Source organism: Podarcis cretensis (assembly GCF_951804945.1).
Source record: "Podarcis cretensis genome assembly, chromosome: 2".
Taxonomy (NCBI): Eukaryota; Metazoa; Chordata; class Lepidosauria; order Squamata; family Lacertidae; genus Podarcis; species Podarcis cretensis.
The window spans coordinates 68,611,353-68,632,382 of NC_137171.1; the positions used below are offsets into that span (position 1 = coordinate 68,611,353).

Sequence of the window (21,030 nt, forward strand, 5' to 3'; positions counted from 1 at the left end):
TCATTCCACCAAGACTGTAGAGTGCTTTTACCTGGGACACCAATTTGGTTCTCTTTCTTTTAGCCTTTGGGCAAATGTTCACGACATACCTCTTTTTCACCAGGCTTTTGCATTGCACCCTGCTGCTACAACTGGTTTTTAGCATTGTTCTGTTTTTTTAAACTCTCAGTTCTTTTGTATGTTTTACTGTGATATTATTGTGATTTCATATGCATTTGTTTTTCATTATGCTGCAAGCTGACCTGGGGACTCTTGTCCCCGAAAGGTGAGGTATCAAGTCTTCCAAATAAATACCATTTCCGTGATGGCAGCATCTCAAAGGAGCATCTCGGAAATCTCAGCAGCCACATTAATGCTACTCATGTAGTGATGTCAGTTCACACAGATAGCAAGTCCGCATGAGCCAAGGCTGGAGGTGTCACACACACTCTTCCTGGGGTGACCCTGGCAAGGCTACCCTGTGTATATGGCACCAGCACTCATTCTTTGTCTCATTGAATGAACCTGTTTGAAGGGGGGGGGGATTTATGCTGAGCAACATAATTAATTAGAGGTACTCACCTCAGCATAGGCATGCCTGTCAACTGTCCCAGAAAAACCAGGACATCCCAATTCCCCCTGCAAAAATACAGCCATATTGGGCATCTTGCTCTTGTACAATTTTGGGCCCCCCAAAAAGCGATCTCACACAGGGCCCCCAAACATGTGTTTTTGGGCACTGTACCCCCAAATAGCTCTTTTTTTCAGGTCCACGATCTCACATGCATCATGTGACTCATGTGGGATTTCGGACCAGGAAGATGGTACCCTGGATTTGGGCCACGTTGTGTTGGAGGATATGCATAGGGTATTATGAACAGGGTGGCCACTTTCATACTGCAAAAAAGAGGACAAATGAGGGCATATGTTTGCATTAAAATGCATATGCTAATTTATATGTATAGCTATGAATTGAAGAATGAGTATTATAATTTAAATAGAAATACAACGGTAGGGAAGATTGTGACCAACTGACTAACTGATGAGGGGCAACTTCAAGGCCCCTCCTGCTCTTCCTTCTTAGGGTTCTTCGACGGCCCAGCCTTTCAGATAGAGGATGCATTCAAGCAGAGGACTGTCCTCTGTAATATACAACATATGACCACCCTAATGATTAAAGTTATAGGGTGAGTAATCTTGAGAATGTAAACACTGAGATCCTAGAGTAAAACAAGAAATGCACATTCTTGCTTTGTTCCAGAAGGCATTCTGATCTGTGCTTATATTTATTCTTCTTGAGATGGTATATTTTGAAGTCAAATATACTAATCTGTATTATATGAAGAAGCAAAACTAGACTCCTGTCTGAGGTGAATTTCAGATCAGATTTTGAACCTTTTTTCCACCAGAAAGTTCCACACCCTTTTTCAGTATTGTTTTTACTTTAGACCAGAGGTTTCCAAACTGTGGTCTGTTGACAAGTTGCATCCAGGTGTTCCATGGCAAGCCTGTAAGATCACAACTAAAAATAATACAGCACCCAACGCAGCACATTATGATTGCTGCAGCAGACGAAAAAATCATTAAGTTGTCCACCAACCTTCAGTAGTTTTCAAGTGGATGATGGGTGGGAAAGTTTGAGTACTACTACTTTAGGCAGACCAACTGCACATTCCCTTACCAATTGACAAGGAACTACATGAGACAGAAGCAGACTCATGGGAATCTAAATTTAAAACAACAAGCTAGCATCAGTGTGGGGGGTGGTGGTAGGGAGCTGAACCATCCCTCTGGTTATACATGTTCCACAATAACAACTGCAACCCAGTTGTTTCCCCCCACCCCCAGCCAAGCTCCAAAACCAGACATGACTACTGGTGGGAGAAAAAGTGGTTGAAGCAGAGCAGCTTGAGGGGGGAAAGTGGGGATGTGGGGGTTAAGTCCTACCAGCCACATCCAACCAAGCTGTGCTTTCGATCCCAAGAACCAACCTGTTTCTATAATTCGGCAAGACCTCAGCTGGGTCTTGTCCCTTTCATGTTTACATTGATCCTGGAGGTGATCTGCAGGTTGCTGCTTGGACCTGTCAAATATGAGGAGAAATATGCTCATTTTCCCTGCAGAAGTAACTGCATTACCGGTCGCAAATGAGACTGCTTTGAATTGTAATTCTGGTTTTCCTTGCCTGTTCATCTCGGAACTGGAGCATAACATAAACCAGAGCACATGGAACACAATGTGTTATCGTGCAGCCAAGTAACAGGATAATAATAGTCTGAATCGCGCATATATATATATATATATATATATATATATATATATATATTTCTCAGCATACTGTTGTCTTGTGTCACTGACAAATCTTTCTTTCTCTTTCTCTCTCTCTCTCTCTTTAACCTTTTCAGCTCTGGGCCTTTTCCCTAAAGTGCACACAGGCCAAGCCAGGCGGTTAACAGTGGTCACTGTGACATAGCTCTCACTGTCCTCTTCCAAAAAAACCATTGAGGACAGAAGGACAAAGTTAGATTTTCTGCTGGGGGAAGCTTAAAATCGGGGGCACTTGGGTGAGTACAAGGGATGTCGCATCTAGAAAGGGATAAAGCTGTTCTGCATAGCGCAGTTGAATCTCCTTCCTTCTACGGCCAACAGGAATCCCTGGATTAGGTAGTGTTGTGTCTTTTCCCCAGAGAGACATTCCTTCCGTTTATAAACAGCTGCCAGGCATCTCCATGCTAGGGAAAAACAGCACAGCTTATGCGATCTCTGTCCATTGCACAGCTGCTAAAAGGTGCAGAACCTCTGTTGAGAAAACAGCAATGGCAACCCTACCCCAGATTGGTTCGTAGACAGGAATGGAGCAACCCCTTTTGTTTCCAGTTCAGGCAGATACAATACCGTTTTCCTGTCCCTGTAGCTGCTTCCAGTGAGTGTTTGTCATGAGATCAGTGCAGGATTTCTGCAGCATCCCCACAACATAGTTAACATTAAAGTATATGCCTTCTACCACTTATCATGATAGCTAAATCTCAAAGTAGTTTACAAAGATAGAAATAAATCAACATGGTTGCAGAGCTGAATTGTGGAAGGGTCTGTGGGTAGGACGAGGGATCTTGGGACAAGGCCTGAGAGAAGAGTGAAAGGCAGACAGGCCTAGTATTGTCATTAGTGCTTGAGTAGGAATGACTAATGTTGATTTCTTAAGAATGGCCCACTGTCCATCTCTACAAATAACTGTTTGGCTGAGTTACTGGAATAGGCCCGCAAAATGACATCCCAGTATTTCTCTTGCTTCACATTCTGGGCTCCCTTTGGATTTTCCCCCGAATAACCTTCAGGAACTTCCCCTAGGTTCCAGTAACATCCAGTCAGCCGCTTACTCATTTCTCACAGGACAAGGGAGATATAACCATTTTCTCCAAGTTTCTGATACTAATAAAATGAAAATAGCATCACATATTTTCATGAGGAGAAAGAATGTTGCTATGTCCCTAAGGCAGCGGTTCTCAACCTGTGGGTCCCCAGATGTTGTTGGACTACAACTCACATCACCCCTAGCTAGCAAGGCCAGAGCTCAGGGATGATTGGAGTTGTAGTCCAACAAGATCTGGGGACCCACAGGTTGAGAACCACTGCCCTAAGGGGAGCACTAGGCCCATGTTTCCACCATAATGGTGAGAGAATGAGGAGTGCAGAAGGAATCTGAAAGGCTGGATGGTCATGAGTGCTTAGCCCTTTCTGCATTAGTCCCCAGTTCTTTCCAACACTGTAAAATGAGTTTTTTCCCAACCGAAAACAAACACATCTTGAGCAGCAGATGGAGAGAGCAGCCTGCCCATGCAAGCACCTCTTGCTGTTGTGTTCATAATGTATTGTCATCGTAACAAACAATTGCGGAAATAAATAACACATAGTTCTGCCCTGTAGTACTGACTAAACAAAATGAGGAATCTGCTTTCGTTGGGCTTACCTACAGTTCCTCTTGTCCTGCTGCTTCCCCAGGGGGAACTGCTCTTTTGCACTCAATCAGAGCAAAGGGAAATTCAGGTTTTCTGCAGCTTGCCGTTAGTTCCAATTTAGAGCTAAAGAGGTATTCCTTGGGAAAGAAGCGGGGTGATGGGGAAACCGCTTATCCTGGATTTCTTAGCACAGGGCAAGCAGGAGTGTGGATAAGCCCATTGACTGGCAAGTCTCACCCACTAACGGATTTTGAAACAAGTTACTTTTTAAAAAATGTATATTTTCCTGTCACATATTACAGTACATCATAAGGAAGCACCCCTAAGATGCAGGCTAAATCATGTAAGGATTTGAGAGCAAGGGCAGAACTAACACAAAATTGTTAACATGCTTGAACAGGCAGTGTCACCACCGTCGTCACATTCCCTGTACTTTCTCTGCAAAGCAAAGAGTGAGATAATAGAAAGCCTATCACAGGTCACATTGCCAAGGAGAAATTTTATCACTCTGCTTCAGCATGTACAGGATGTGATAGAACAGCACAGCATGTAACTTAGTGAGAAAGACCCACTCTCTCATTTGGATGTGCTTCCCCTACATGTGATAGTCCTTGTGGGGCTTTTAGTTTGCAAGATATCCTGCTCATTACAAGGCAGGTATATGTAAACACATGTATAAATACACTGAAACAGTCACACATATGCTTTTGTCTTGCCTTTGAAATCAGTTCAAGGCAGTTTGCAAGTCCAATTTAAAATAAATAAACCATATCCAAAAGTCACCAGGGGATTCCACCCCACACAGGGCAGCTAACGGTATATGACCCTGTGGGGAGAGGGGATAGTCCTGCAGGAGCAAGCTCTAATGCAGGCATAGGCAAACTCCGGCCCTCCAGATGTTTGGGACTACAATTCCCATCACACCTAGCTAACAGGACCAGTGCTCAGGGATTATGGGAATTGTAGTCCCAAACATCTGGAGGGCCGGAGTTTGCCTATGCCTGCTCTAATGCCTTCTATACCTACTGTTAGCAAGGAAAAAACCCTACTGTGAAATTTCCACCTTAGCAACTGCTTTCTGTTGCCTTTCCAAGTATTGCTGTTCTTTTTTATTATTATTTCTGCCAGTTCTTATGGGTGTCCCAGAGGTGGCTGCATGTCAGTAGCTGCCTTTTTGAAGATTCCATCATTTACATACGTTTTCCACAAACCCATTTCAGCTATCCAAGAATGCAAATGACTTCCGTTTTCAGCAAGCATTCCTAGTGGGGCAGGCAATGCATTGTTATTTAACCCCCCTTACATGTTTTTGATCTGCAGTGATGACTGAAAGTGAGTCTGAGGACTTAATCCACATGTCCCTTTTGCCCCACATTTTCCAGACACAGGTCCTCACTTTAAAGCTCCACATTGGAAACTCTCCCCCCCCCTTTACTCCAGAATTTTCTCCATGAAAGCCCACTCTTTCAAGCTGAAGGGCAACAAACAGTAATTTGGGTTTTTCATGGATTGCCTCTTGCTCCGATCCAGCTTTAAAGAGCAGGTTTTCACAGGGAAAGCTCTTGAATGAAAAAGGCGGGGAGCTTGGTCCCAGAGCTTTAAAGTGGCTGGAAAGCGCGGAGGTGGAAGGGTAAGCATGGATAAGCCCTGAGTCATACATGGAAAGTCAGACTTTGAGATTATTTGCCATGAGTCTGGAAAACCTGGGCAGGGCTTAGCAAAGTAAGGACAGAATCACCTCTGCATACCGTCCCACGACCCTCTCTTGCTGATAACATGTCTCAGCTTTATTGACTGTGTCACAAGAAGGGGGAAAAACCTAGAGGTCACCTGACTGCCAAAAGGCAGATACAATTGTTGTGCTGGCTCCACACAGCGCACTTATAACCTTGCACAAGATCACAGGCAAACAGCCGGATGGAGACTTGAAGCAGCACTGCCCACAAGCAGCTGCTCCTGGCGGATTTACAAGCTAGAAAGTGCAATCAAGTCACCTCTTCAGGTTTGAAATGAGATTTCGCTGCAAGTGTCTCTTGGCCCCGTGGTAGTGATGTGACAGTCAGTGACCCTTGAGTGCATCCATCTCAGAAGCCTAAAAGCAGGAGGATGGCAGGGGCACTTGAGTGGTGCCTTTTGAATAAAGATGAGGGCCAGGCCTGGCTGAAAGAGGAAAAGGAAGAGCTTTTGTGCTTGACCAAGCTGACTGCTAGGCATGTAATTGAGCATGTCACTGACAAACCTCATCCCTGAGGTCTGCTCAGATCTCTCACTCGGAGCATTAACCTTCTTTTCTTATTAAAACCTTTCATGTTGGCAAAATGGCCAGATGAGAACTTCTCAAGTAGTTCGCTGACATCTAACTCTAGATTGCTCTCAAGCTCTTTCCAGGTTGTTGACCCCAGGAAGAAAGATTACAGATACATTCTGCTTCGCATCAGTGGATCTACCCCACTGAGGAGGAAACAGAAGAAGATAGCTTAATAGTACAACATCTGTCTAACACATATGTTCATGTTACTATGCAGCCTAAACACTTTATAGAAAAGCAGGCAAATGGAGTTGAAAATTGAAAGTAAACCCTTCAAACAGTTTGAGTAGGCCACTGTTGCATTTTGGCCTACAGAAAATTCATATGAGCCGGTGGCCTCCACAAGAGCACTTTGATAACCCAGTGCCACAAGAATGTTTGATGCCTCTGTGGGACAACTCATGCAAAGGGACTGATCAAGATGCTCCAGAGCAGCTACATGAGGGCTGTGCTCACCCTGCTGTCATTTGTGCAACTGTGGTGGCTGAGCAAGGGGTACCACACTTGTGAGAATCCTGGCAGATATATGCACAGCTTCCATGTGAATATGCTGTTTTATCCAGATGACAACTCCACGTGAGCGTCTTTGAGTCAGAAGCTTTGTGGTAAACCACTCTCAGAGAGACTGGTTTGAACTTGCCCTGCAAAGATGTCTCTGTCTGTTACAAACCCATCAGCCAGAGAACTTCAGCTAAAATTCAAGCTATAGTTGTGTATGCAAGACATTTCCCTTGTGCTAGCAAGGATGGCAGGCACCAGGCCTGTAGGGATGCCAGCAAAACTCCCCTGTAAGTGAACTTTGGAGGCTCATAATGCTCAGCTCTGAGAAGAGGCAGACGTCACATCCCTGAATTCTTCCTGGCTCGGTTTAAAATATGAGGCAGAAAAGAATTACTTGCTTACATACTCTCTACTGCCCAAGCAGCAACTCACTTCTCAACTGCCCCCATCCCCAGTTCCCTTTAACTGGCATTTACGGATTCCAGACATGGTGAGAAGGAGGGAGGTTGGGCCCTTTTAAATGTGGTTTAAAAGGAAAGGGGCAGGGGTTGGGGACTTTAATTTGGCCTGAACTGGAAATAAACCAAGTCATTCCCAAAGAAACAGAGGTCAATCCAATGGGGGGGGGTTAAATTGAATATGTTAGGGAAGGAATGGGAAATATCATGCTACATGTAACACTGCAGTTTGTCTCTTTTAAAGGGACGTGCATATTGTTCATAGAATCATAAAAACTGTAGAGTTGGAAGGGACCCTGAGGACCATCTGAGGACCCCGCAATTCAGGAATCCTGCCCACAACTGTCCATGGGTGGGACTGAACCACCAACCTTCCAATTAACAGACAAGACATACTGAGCCATTGAAATGAATATTTTTGCTTCTAGTTTTCCCCTCCCCACATGTAGCAATGAAAGTTGGGGGTGGGGGGCTTTTCAGGCATCTACCTCTTCTTCTTGGTTTCCTTTTTCTTAATGTTTCATTTCCTCTACTGAAATATTTGCTGCAGACCACATACAGCTCATTGCATCTGTGAGGCTTTCTTCTTCATCATATACAGTATCATTTCCCTTTTGTCATTTTCTCCTGTGGTTTTCAAAATATATCCAGCTGCTACTCTTAAAGGCACATTTGCCTTTTGATCAAGTGGTCTCCAAGACAATTGTTCTTCTCCACACATCTGTTGCAAGACAACTGGCAGTTGGAGCAGAGTTCTTCAGCCAGGAAGAGGGAAGCAAGTTTCCTACAGCTGCTTGTTCCCTGGCCTATGTCTGTGGCCAGTCTGGTCTTCCCATTGCCATGGTCTTTCTGGTACAGCCTCACAATGGAACTTGTTCCCCTTGCCCCTCTCCATTTTATGCATTATATTTGGTTTAATGGGCAGGTCTCAGGTTTTTTTAAAAAAACCCGATCTAGAGCAGCTCTGATAATTCTGGGATCTGACCATTTAAAGCCACCGTCCTATTCACACAGACCTGATAGTAAGTCCCACTGAACTCAGAGGGACCTCTGAGCAGAGCTGTGTAGGAATGCACTATAAATGTGCCTTTGGATCATCATCCCCGATGGCAGCATTCACTTTGTCTCACTTCCACAGCTGTACAGTAGATGAATAGGTAGTTAAATGCTTTTATCCTTATAATACATGGCTTAGATTTAGTGCATGCCATTCTGTCCCAAACAGCACTATAATCTGTGGCTTATGCACATTCTTCATAGTTCACTTCCAGATAGTAAATCGAAACTGATTTCTGACATCTCTCCATTTGTAAGCTACACTAGTAGTTACTCATTTTCCAGCTCTAAATTGTTTATCATAGAAGAACGTAACTGAGTAATTGGAGAAATGGACCCTGTATTTCCTCGCAGAATGTACATTCTTTTGATCTGATCTGCTTTGTTGTTTTTTTGTAGCCCTCAACATGTCTAGCACCATCACATAGCCTGCTGTGTACTTGGAACAAGGAAGCAGATTCTGAAAATGGGAACATTGGGGAATCATTGAGGAAATATTTAAAAGTATCTTCTAATTGTCAGTCTGAACTATTTTCATTGCTGTTCCCCTTGTAGGAATCTGAACCCACCATGTGATAAATCACCCTGTCCTATGCTGCCCTGCTGTCAAAGTCTCTGTTTGGCCAAGGTTCTTCCCAAGAGAGATGTGTGGAGCCCAATGTTTGATCAGCCAGTGGCAAATGCAAGGAAGACAAGGCAACCTTCTGCACCCCATACAGTTATCTACTGTATCTTCACCTGAGCCAGGACCTGCTTTCTGATGAAGTTGGATGTAGAGAATTATGACTCAAGGTAGCTCAAAGATTGCTTGAAGGTTGTTGCATCAGGTGCACCATCTCAGTCTTCTCAAGATGGTTCAATAGGGGGCTTGCTCTGCAGGGACTTCGATTTCCCTGAAAGACTCTTGACTATAAATGTGGTGTGAATCCAGAAGTACTTGGAGATGCATGACTGTACATACCCATAGGATTATCTGTCCACATCTAGGACAGGAAATAACTGTGGCTTGGGAGGAAGTGACAAAAAGGAAGGACTTCGTTCTTTTTGGTATGGTCATTACACTCCAAGGCATTTATTGCCCTGTTAGCCTATAAATGTCATATTTATGCCCTGGAGATATTTCTTGCATTGACAGTATTCAATATGGAGTCATCTTGCATTTTCAACATAGTTTGTGGTTTCCAAAACATCTGATAAAGTGCATTTGACAAATGTTTTGAATATTTAATAAATGTTAGCTTTCAGGATTCAACAGTGTTTGGCTTCTATTTATCAAGTCTTCACATTGGTCTTCAATGTATTTCTATTCAAAAACAGTAGGGGAAAAGAAAGAAAGAAACAACAGAAAAGGTATTTTGCTTAAATGTTAAGTGGCATTTTACCTTTTAATGTTTCATGATAGGATGGCATACACTTTGCACCCAGATACTTTTGGATGGTAGAGTGTGAAGGCCTTTTGGGGGTGGAATGGGGATGCTGGTGTCAATGGGATGCTATTTTCAAAGATTAAAAAAATCTACTAAACTATCCAAACAGCTATGTAACAAGCACTATTTGAAGAGCACACAAGGTGTGTGAACAAAGTATCCCATACACTTTGGAATGTGTGAGATGTGTTTAAATTTCAAATATGATTAATAAAAAACTTCTGGAGATGTGAAGAATGGAACTCTTCTCCTGCTGAATGGCCACAAGGTTTTCACCCCAGAGGCCGGTTGTTCAGTATGCGGTTTGAGGGCAGATACAGCTTGTAGCCTGGTTTGTTCCTTTCTGCTTCTGCAACCCGACAACCCGACAACCAGATACCCATGACCCTGCCAATTTTGCATTAGATATACAATATTAGAAACTGAGCCACTATTGAAGCAATAGAACATAAGAGATGGCGTTCATGGACCACTCCTACCATGTAATCTCATTCTTTTTAAAAGTAATAATAATATATTTTTATTAAAGATTTATTAGTTTTCTTTGGTTGGCTGTAGTGAGAATGTAATCTCATTCTATAGATAAGCATGGACATTGTGATAGGCTGAGGAGGAACTAGAAAATGGAGAAGGGTGCTATGTGGTATGGTGGTGGTTGGGTAAATTGTCATACAGAAACAAATGGTCTCTGCATAATGATAATAATGAACCATAATGACTAATCTGAAATTTTTAAAAAGGCTGGTAATAACAACAACAATAATAACAACAATAATAGATTTTATTTTATTTTATTTTATTTATTTATTTTATTATTTTATTTTATTTTATTTTATTTTATTTTATTTATAGCCCGCCCATCTAGCTGGGCGGCTTGCAGCATATCTAAAAACATAATAAAAATATAAAAATTAAAAATCTCCCAATACGGGGCTTTCAGATGTCTAAAAGTTGTGTAATTCTTTATTTCCTTGACATCTGATAGGAGGGCGTTCCACAGGGTGGGCGCCACTACTGAGAAGGTCCTCTGCCTGGTTCCCTGTAATATTACCTCTCACATTGAGGGAATCGCCAGAAGGCTCTCGGCGCTGGACCTCAGTGTCCTGGCAGAACGATGGGGGTGGAGATGCTCTTTCAGGTATATAGGGCCAAGGTCATTTGGAGCTTTAAAGGTCAGCACTAAAACTTTGAATTGTGCTCAGAAATAAACTGGGAGCCAATGAAGATCCTTTAGGACCGGTGGTATATGGTCCCAGCAGCCACTCCCAGCCACCCAGCTGCATTCTGGATTAGTTGTGGTTTACGAATCACCTTCAAAGGTAGCTGTTTAATTCAAAAGATGGAGCCCAGAAATTTTGGTGGACCTGGGGGTGGACTCTGATGTAAAAGCTGTCCATTTGCATAATATGCAAGGTCTGCCCACCAACCTAAAAATGTGATAGTGGCTGCAGCAATGTGCCTGGCTTTTCTGGCAAGAGCACAAAAAAGAGCTGGGCATGCTTTTATACCTCAGGTTGTTAACACAGGTCAACAACATGTTTTACTGGAGGGTCCCTCTGCATGTCAGAATTGTGATAAACAACACATTGACAGGGGGCATCTAGCAAACCTGCTATACCTGGCTTTTGACAAAGTAGTTGATTTAAAGTAAGAGCCCAAGGGATGAACAACACATTTCATAGACAAATTGTCTTTTAAAAAGAAAAGTAGCTGAGGAGGATTGGGGATTTGGAGCAGAGAAACAGAAGCAGGGAGGGATGCTTACTGGTACCTCTTCCCCGCCTGTGGCCTCTGCTCCAAATCTCCTTGAAACTGGAACTGGGACAGGTGGTGGGGAGCCTTTCCACCATGTTCAGAATTATGTTTGTGGCTGTAAAGCAGAGATGGGGAAACTCAGGCCAGGAGGGCCAATGGAGCACTTCAGCTCTCACAACCTAGCCCTTGGAGCTTTTTCCCAGGCCACACACCCCTCTCCTGCCACACAACTCACCTGCCCTCTTTTGCACCACCCTTGAGTGTTTGTTTTCTGAGCAGAATGAGTCCTTGAACTTTGATAATGCTTCTTGCTTGCCTGGCTGGGGAGGAATATATGAGTGCAGGGGGGGGGACTAACCTGCTGTACATAGGTAAGATTTGCACTTGCTGTTATGCCCACTTTTGCCTCTGGCTTTGCCTACTGCTGGCATAGGGTCCCCAGAAGGTTGTCCAGAGGGAAAGCGACCCCTGGAGTGAAAAAGGTTCCCCGTCCTGCTTTAAAGAGGGAAAATTATGGTAATGGACAGCTTTCAGGTTTGGAAATCATGAGCAAAAACTTGCAATGAAAGGCTTAGCAGTGCCACCTACCTGCCAGATACATATTTTTTACTCCCTGCAAATCTGGCATTGCTCGCTCAATACATGAGACTTGTTTCCTCATGTCTCCCAGAAACTGTAAAATTTACTGTCAATGGAACAAAAATAATTCTGATGAATCAGGAAGAGAAAGAGAGAGGATTTTGTTTTGTCAGTTCTTGGGAATGTGTTGTAAATTTTGCCATCGAACAAACCTCAAAGCTCTTTGCTACAGCAAGGCATGAGAGCTCAGATTTTATTTAACCTGGTGGAATTTTTAATATGTGAGGGAACACTGCAAGGATCTCTCATATAACGATTGTAACTTTTATCTATTTTTCTTTGCCAGGAGATTTATAGGAATTCAATGTTTTGTTCTTCTTGGATCTTTCCAAATTCCTTTTAGCAGTATGTGACCACACTCTCTTGACATCTGCTGACATACTGCAAAATACACACAAGTTCATATAATACATACTTAACAATTGCACAGAGTGTTAATGCTTTTTTTATGTAGAGGATCTTTTCTCAAAGGGAAAGCACAATGCATGAAGCAGGCCTCTGAGCCTGAGTCCACAGGCTGCATTGAAACTGGATAGACCAGCTCACTGACTTCATAATGAATGGATGTGAGCGAAGCAAGTAGTCTAAACTCAGAATCATCAGCTATCTTATTTGAGTGAACTGTCTTGATCAAAGTAGCAGCAACACTTGTGTGTACAAGTTTTGGAACCAGGAGTATCTCCTTTTCAACATCCTTCTGCTGTATTGAAGTGTTGAAATGTCAAAATTCATGGAGCTGTTTTAGAATGGGGAGTAGCAACACAATGAAGAGAATCATATTTTCCCACTTTCTCTTCCTCTGCTAATTCTGCTATTTTTATGTCACGTGGCATGTTCTGTGCCCAAAGTTCAAAAGTAAAGATTCGGCTCCTACACTCTTGTAACCACAAAGAAAAACGAGACATTTCCTCATGCCTTTGTCTCATCTTTACCCTACCCACATGGTTCCTTTAGACTGGCAGGCCTTAGCAGAGCATAGGAACATGAGCAGCTGCCTTAAATCAAGTCAGATCACTTGTCTATCTAGATCAGTATTGTCACTACTGACTGGCAACAGTTCTCCATGGTTTTGGGCTGTGGACATTCCCAGCTCTACCTGGAGATGCCGGGGAATAGACCTGGGACCTTTGACATACAAAGCAGATGCTCTCCCACTGAGTTATGGCCCTTGGGAAGGACTCACTGGTTAGCATCCTCTAAAAGTCTGTGGTCATGTATACATGGAATCTGATCACTTACTATTATTCTATTCTTTAGTTGTAATTCGTGCATTGCAAGGGGGATGGACTAGATGACTCTACAATTCTGTGGTTCTATGATTCAATAGGCCTAATTTGATATAGATCCTGTTGTGGTGTGTGTATCTGACTTTCCATCCATAAGGTCCCTTTAGCTTATTTCCCCTGGCTTCACCTTACAGTGCTGCCCGTGTGATTTAGCAGGGTTTAATCACATGGGTAAAGGTAAAGGTAAAGGGACCCCTGACCATTAGGTCCAGTCGTGACCGACTCTGGGGTTGCGGCGCTCATCTTGCTTTATTGGCCAAGGGAGCTGGCGTACAGCTTCCGTGTCATGTGGCCAGCATGACTAAGCCGCTTCTGATGAACTAGAGCAACGCACTGAAACGCCGTTTACCTTCCCGCTGGAGTGGTACCTATTTATCTACTTGCACTTTGATGTGCTTTCGAACTGCTAGGTTAGCAGGAGCAGGGACCAAGCAACGGGAACTCACCCCGTCGTGGGGATTTGAACCGCCGACCTTCTGATCAGCAAGTCCTAGGCTCTGTGGTTTAACCCACAGCACCACCCGCATCGCTAATCACATGGGTACTTTCCACCAAACCCTCACCTGCAAATCCTGATCAGGTAATGAGTGTGTGGGAAAATTTGTGCGGTTGACTCTGTCCATGTGCTGCCATGTTTTCAAATATTACAGCAGCCATTGGATGGAGGTGCAGAAAAATAACTCACACATTGTCAGGCTTGGGTCCTGGCTTGCAACAGACTGTGATTGAGTTTGAGTCTGGCACAAGGTGATGGGGACATCGGCCAGAAGCCAGAAACATTGCCATGAACAGGCTGGTGTGTGTCTTCTTCTTCTTTGGTGATCACTCATAGCCAAGTAAGATTGTCTTCCATGAACAGGGTCTTAACAGTGAGTCAGTAAGTGACTGTGGAGGCCAGTTCTGGATCCACACTTCCTTCCACAGTGGGGACATAGGTTTCTGGCCAGGAGTTGATCATGGTGAGGGTTTGCCAAACATACCTTCCTCTTAGCATGTTTCTCCCTTTCGTCCTGATTTTGAGCATCTTCAAAGTCCGCGACACCTTTGGTAAAGGCTGTTCTCCAACTGGAGCACTTGCAGGCCAGTGTTTCCCAGTTGTCAGTGTTTATACTACATTTTTTTAGATTTGCCTTGAGCGAGTCTTTAAACCTATTTTGTTGACCACCAGCATTACACAGCATTACACCATTTAAAAGTTCAGAATAGAGTAGTTGCTTTGGAAGACGATAATCAGGCATCTGCACAACATGACAAGTCCAACAAAGTTGATGTTGAAGAATCATTATTTTGACACTGGTGATCTTTGCTTCTTCCAGTACACCGGCATTGGTTCGCCTGTCTTCCTAAGTGATATGTAAAAATTTTCAGAGACACCATTGATGGAATCTTTCAAGGAGTTGGAGATGGCATTTATAAGTGGTCTACTTTTCACAAGCATACAGTATGTTGGTAGTACAATAGCTTTGTAAATAAACATATTAGTTTCCCTGCGAATGTCCCAGTCCTGAAACACTCTGCACTTGAATCGGGAGAAAGCTGCACTCGCAGAGCTCAGGTGATGCTGGATTTCGGCATCAATATTCAATATATGATTTCTACTCTGGTTGGGAGTTTCCCTTCGACAAAGTGTAGGATCATGACAATGAAAATAATAAATAGATTTGGGGATATAACAGAACCCTGTTTAACACCTGATCCCATTTTGAATGGTTCACTTTGAGATCCATGGTTATCTGTGATTGTTGCTGTCATATTATCATGGAGGAGCTGAATGATGTTCACAAATCTGATGTGTGTATCAGGTACCAGATCAAGCAAACAGGTATGGAGGGCAAGAAGGAAGAGACATAGTCACAGACAAGCTGGATGTCAAATGCTGGGTAGGATAGATGACTGGATGCAAGATAAAGGCAAGGCACTGTTGTTACTCAGTGAGACAAGTTGCTTAGATAATGGGGCATGCAGCTTAGCCCATAAGGAAATGGATTGCATATCATGCCTACTACTACAAGGAAATGGTAATGCACTGGTGCAAGAAGCTTATTGGAAACATCTGTATGATATGATGGATCCCACCAGTCCCTTAGCAATTAGGGAGGGCAGGACTTCAAAATATCTGTGAAGTTTTTTCCCATTCTAGCCCATGGGAAATCATTCTGACCCCCCAAATAAAAAAAGAAAATGAAAAGGCCTGCTACCTAAGATAACAATTACAGACTAATCTAATTGCAAAAATAATTGCAATTGAAGTGTTTAATTACCATGCAAAGCAAAAAAAAAAAAAAATGGTTACAGCAGTTCTCCTGATTCATCAAATCAGGTTTGGGGGCTTGGTTTTGCTTTTTGATTATTAGATTGTAACCCTGGGGGATGAAAAGATTTGCTAATTGGGGTCTTGGAAAAGAGCTCCCAATTCTGAAATGTTAACTTTTAATTTTCATACTAATGCGCTTGCAAAGGGGGAAGCTGGGAGAAATCTGCAACATCTGTGCCAACAACTGTTTGTACTTGTACTGGCCCAAGCAAACCTCTCACCTATGTGAAAGGCATGCTGACTTCTCTGCAGCAACTGACGCTTACTCCTTACTGCCCACAACTCCACTCCATTCCAGTCATTTCACTGCCAGTGTATTTTCACTGCTAGAGCTGTTCTGCCTGCAAAGTGTTCCCCTGGTGTATCTGGATAGTTCCACTGATGATAAGGGGCTTCCACCAAATCCCATAGCACTTTAGCCAGCACTCAAGTACAGAATTGCATGCTAAATCATGTATCCATTATAAACAGCCATTCTTTGTTGTATATGAGTGATCTGGGATATATAAAGCATTATTCACTACGGTAATGATGAAAAGAAAGTGAGAGAAAGTTGAAATGAGGACATTTAGTCAGTTCGTAGAGCACTTGACTTACACAACAGATCTGATGAAGTGGATTCCAGCCCACAAAATGTTTGTGCCATAATAAATATCTTTAAAGTGCTACAGAACTATTTGTTATCAGTGTGGGAGAAAGAAATGATCATGATCTAATAGAAAGTTCAGCTTTCCTTTCATATGCCTGACCCCTTGTGGGCAGAACGACGATTCATGAATACTTTAAATAAATAATAACAAATCATAGCAGCTGAACTATAAATGGGCTGGAACATCCTGTAATAAGGCATTCACTAGAATTATCTGTAAATTTGAGTTAATGCCCTGTTTCCCTTCACTGCTGTAAGGCTGCATTAAAAATCAACAATAAACAGGAGTATCAACCCACAGAAAATGACGGTATGAAGTAGTGTACTCACAGATCCACAAGGGGTCAGACGTATGAAAGGAAAGCTTTCTGTTTCTTGGATGCTAAGTGTTTGGGAACAACCGGCACAACTTAAGACCTGCAGGTTGACCACATGTCACTTATCTGGGGAAATTCCAAATAGCAATTGGGTGTGGTCCTTTCTCACTGTTGTTGGAACAGCTAAGCCCATCAAGCATTGGGGTGGGGATGGAACAATCTCTGTATCACTACTCTGAACTCAGAAGTATGTGGGGGAATTGGAACCAGGCATTATGTGATGGTGTAGAGACAGGAGAGATACCACTACCAGTTACAGAGAGGGAAAGGGGGGGGCAATGTGGGATTCAGAGAGACCTGTGAGATGGAAAAGAGAGAAAGTTTCCTCTTTTGAAATCCAGTGGAAGCATGTTGTGTTGTCATGGCAATTGGCCAATTACTTGACTATTTAATTTATTAGCACCATAGCCACTGCTTCCAGTTGCTTCAACGACACTAACATCTTGCACCACGTCCTGGGAACCACTCAAGATTAGGCTTATGGTTGCCACCACTCTGGTCAATTCCAGCAGCATCTTTGGTTATGGTCATTATAAATTTCACCTCTTTGTCATGACTGGAACACATATGTAGCCAGTCTATGTGAGAGTAGTTGAAGTCACCCATTGCTACAATATCTAATCTTTTCGATGCTTTCTTGATCTCAGTATTTCCCTGAGTGTTTTGATTAGGGGAACGGTAGCACAATCCCAGTACTATATTACTAATGGGGGCTGGAAATACCACCTGCAATGGTTTTGTGGAGGAGTATGCCACTTTGGGCATCTCTAGCTTGCTGGACTCGATGCCTTCTTTAATATAGAGTAACACCATCTCCAGTGCATCCTTCCCTGTCCTTCCTATAGAGTTTATATCCTGAGAAAAGGTTGCCCCATGTGTTCTCTCCACTCCACCAGGTTTCCATGATGCTCACGATTTATTCCCATATGTGGGCTCCTTGTTGGGCTCTGCTTGCTCTTTGTCAAGACCAGAATAAGGCAGGTGGCGTTGAAGGAAATTGCTCTCTTGGAGCTTTCCATGGTGCTGCAGTTACCAACCTAAAAGGTAAAGGGACCCCTGACCATTAGGTCCAGTCGCAGACGACTCTGGGGTTGCGGCACCGCCGACCTTCTGATCAAGCCCTAGGCTCTGTGGTTTAACCCACAGTGCCACCTGCATCCCTTGTCCCTATTGTCCTGAGTGGTGTTCATCAAGACCAGGATAGGGAGGTGGTGTTGGAGGAAGTGGTTCACTGGGAGCTTTCCATGATGCTGCAGTTACCTGTGTTGTTGTTGTTGTTGTTTAGTCGTTTAGTGGTGTCCGACTCTTCGTGACCCCATGGACCAGAGCATGCCAGGCACTTCTGTCTCCCACTGCCTCCCGCAGTTTGGTCAAACTCATGCTGGTAGCTTCGAGAACACTGTCCAACCATCTCCTCCTCTGTCGTCCCCTTCTCCTTGTGCCCACCATCTTTCCCAACATCAGGGTCTTTTCCAGGGAGTCTTCTCTTCTCATGAGGTGGCCCAAGTATTGGAGCCTCAGCTTCACAATCTGTCCTTCCAGTGTACCTTGTCCCATTTGTACCCTGCGGGCTCCTTGTTAGGAGCAGGATAGGGAGGTGGTGCTGAAGCAGTGTGCTGGTTTTTTAGCTTTCCTCACTCCACTGCACCCTGTGGGCTTCTAGTCAAGTTCATGAAGCCCCTTACAAAATCCATATCTTGGTACACATCAACACTGGTTCAGTCTGGGACACAATGTGCTGCCATTTGAAAGCACTACATAGCCTAAGCTGGAGGAGGCTAATTGCAAAACTGTTGCATTAGTCACAGAGCCTTTGTTACTTCACAAGGAAACTTTTAGTTTTAAGCACTTCACACTATGTTTTCAATTACAGCAGCAAATAATATAGGCTGACTAGGATGAAAGCGTGTGTGTGTGCTGGTAATAGTTGTGTAGGAGAAGGAATGTGGACCGGTACAACTTGTCACCCAAGAATAAAAATGGGGACCACATTGCAAGGCTGTCATAAGTCATTCTCTCTTAGCCATAACCTTCCTCCCCTGATATGAAATATAGAGATAACAGACTGTGTTTGCATTGGAATTTGCATTGATCAGGTGATTTTTTTAACTGCTTTAAAAATAAACTTTTCACATGAAATAAGACCTGTGGTTTTCTTTTTTTAAAAAAAACACCACCTCATGTCTCCGCTGCTATCTTTGTGTGTGTATGTATGTGTTGTTGTGTGTGGACACACTGGTGCCCAATCACAACCATGTTAAAATTCTGACTTTCTCCATTACTTACTATGGCCAGCTCTCACTTTCACCCCAGGGGAAATTTAAAGCTGTCTTCCAATATAAACCCAAAGATTCTCTATCCACAGATGGTTCATGGTGTGCAGTGGCGTAGCGTGGGTTGTCAGCACCCGGGGCAAGGCAAGTAATTTGCGCCCCCTAACCCGTGGATTTGCGCCCCCTAACCCTACCCCTAACCCTAACCCCCAGATGTTGCGCCCGGTGCGCCCGGCCCCCCCTGCACCCCCCACGCTACTCCACTGATGGTGTGCTTCCTCTATCTGTGTGGATAAGAAGTGAGCCAACCAAGGGCTTAAAAAAAAATCTGTTGAAACAACAGAGAGGAGGGCAATTTGGTGAGATGGGGAGAAAAGCACCTGCCTCCTTCAAATAGTAGATGGTAGCAAGTTGGAGCTTTCTAAGCAATTGTTATTTTACAAACAAATCTTCAGTACCAAGCCCCCTGAACTTTCTGAGTTGCTGTCAGTTTGTATGGGAGGGGGAGGGGGCTGAACACCACACACACACACACACACACACACACACACCAGCTTCTTGACCCAGGACTCACTTTTGTTTTCAATGAAATGAAAGACAACTTTAAAGTGCCCTGTATGATCCCGCAGACCACATCTCACTCCACTGGCTGCTTAATGCTTTCTGAAATAAACCATGGAAATGGTTTTGCTCTCTTTGCACCGAAGGTCAATCCATTTCCAGTGCCAGTGGGACCTATCGTTGACATTGTAAGCGCAAGCTGTGCTGCTGGAGAAAATTTTCCAGAAAGCGCTTTTCAAAAACCCATGCCCTGATCTTACCAGCAGGCAAAATTGTGTGGCTGGGAGCTTTATTAAGATCATTTTTTATAAGTGGATTCAGCGCATTCACTGCGTCTCCTGAGGGGCAGCAAGTACATTGCTCACCCAGCCAAGAGAATGGGAAAGGAGTTCAGGAGAGGGATGCTAATCTCAGATATCAGGGCCCCTCTAGAAAATCAACTGGAGGAGAGCCTGCCAGAGGGCAGTTGTGTTTGCCCAGGTTCCCTTGTGTGCTCCTTGAACATTATCACTGGATATGCACAATCTGAGCAGCAGCAACGCCTGTCACAAGTGGAGCCTGGAAGTGAATGGCTCTCCAGTAGCATGGCAATAATTCCCTGCATGTTGAAGTGGAAATATTTCTAATGCCAGAGACTCGCAGCTGTGAGGAAGCAGCACTGAGAGGAGTCGCCCCAACCAGCGATGGAACTTATGTCTCCCATGTGCCAGAGCAATCTGTAAGTGGCCAAGGGTATTATTCAGAGTCACATTAAACATGACACACATTTGTGTGCATCTTTTCCACACTTCTTCTGAACATTATGCTTGGAAGGCTACATGTTTAAAGGGAAGACAGGAGGGAAGGGGGAGAAGGAGGGGGGTCTTATCCTTCTGACTATTTTCTCAGTGCTTTTCTAAGCTGTAGAACAAACTGTCCTGGGAGGCTGTAGGCTCTCATCTGGTGGGTGGTATTACCTGAGCACAGGCTGAATGACTGTTTGTCAGGAGTGCTATATCTGAATCTTACATTGCATCTCCTGCATTTTCTAATGCTACAATTCCTATTAATTCCATGGAAGACATGTGTGCATTAATAACTGCTTAAAGCACAGTGGCCAGATAATACAATTTAAGAATGGATACAGGTGTCCAAGTGTTTCGGTTGTAGCAAAGAGCTCACACTGAGTTCTAGACCAGCATTTCACAATCAGGGCCCCGGGATATTCTAAGGGGCCACAGGTGAAAAATGTGTGAATGGGGCACAGCAAGAGGCTATTTTAGTGTTTGTTGGAAGCCGCCCAGAGTGGTTGGGGAAACCCAGCCAGATGGGTGGGGTATAAATAATAACTATTTATTTATTAATTATTTTATTATTTTAGGGGGCCACAGAGGGAAGTGAGAAGTGAAGAAAAATAATCCTGATTGGCTGGCTATCCGCTTTGCCAATCACAAGCGGGTAAGGAGGCAGCCCACCATGGCCTAGTGCTCCTTTTTGCCATGTGCATTTTCT

At 43.8% G+C, this 21,030-nt stretch overlaps 2 protein-coding genes across 5 annotated transcripts in view; both read left to right on the top strand.

Moving 5' to 3' along the window:
• HRH2 (histamine receptor H2) overlaps positions 1-9,510 on the top strand; it is a 34,527-nt gene extending 25,017 nt beyond the window's left edge. The window contains exons 3-4 of one of the 4 annotated variants that reach the window (XM_079968293.1): positions 1,040-1,166; positions 8,814-8,952. In XM_079968293.1, the coding sequence (XP_079824419.1) occupies positions 1,040-1,127 (88 nt within the window). In that variant the 3' untranslated portion in view covers positions 1,128-1,166; positions 8,814-8,952. Of the gene's footprint in view, positions 1-1,039; positions 1,167-2,384; positions 2,539-8,813 lie in introns of those variants that run through there. The other 3 variants (XM_079968292.1, XM_079968291.1, XM_079968294.1) reach the window with 3 other exon arrangements.
• Positions 1-21,030, top strand: part of SIMC1 (SUMO interacting motifs containing 1) — a 289,791-nt gene that overhangs the window by 3,080 nt on the left and 265,681 nt on the right. The window lies entirely within an intron of this gene.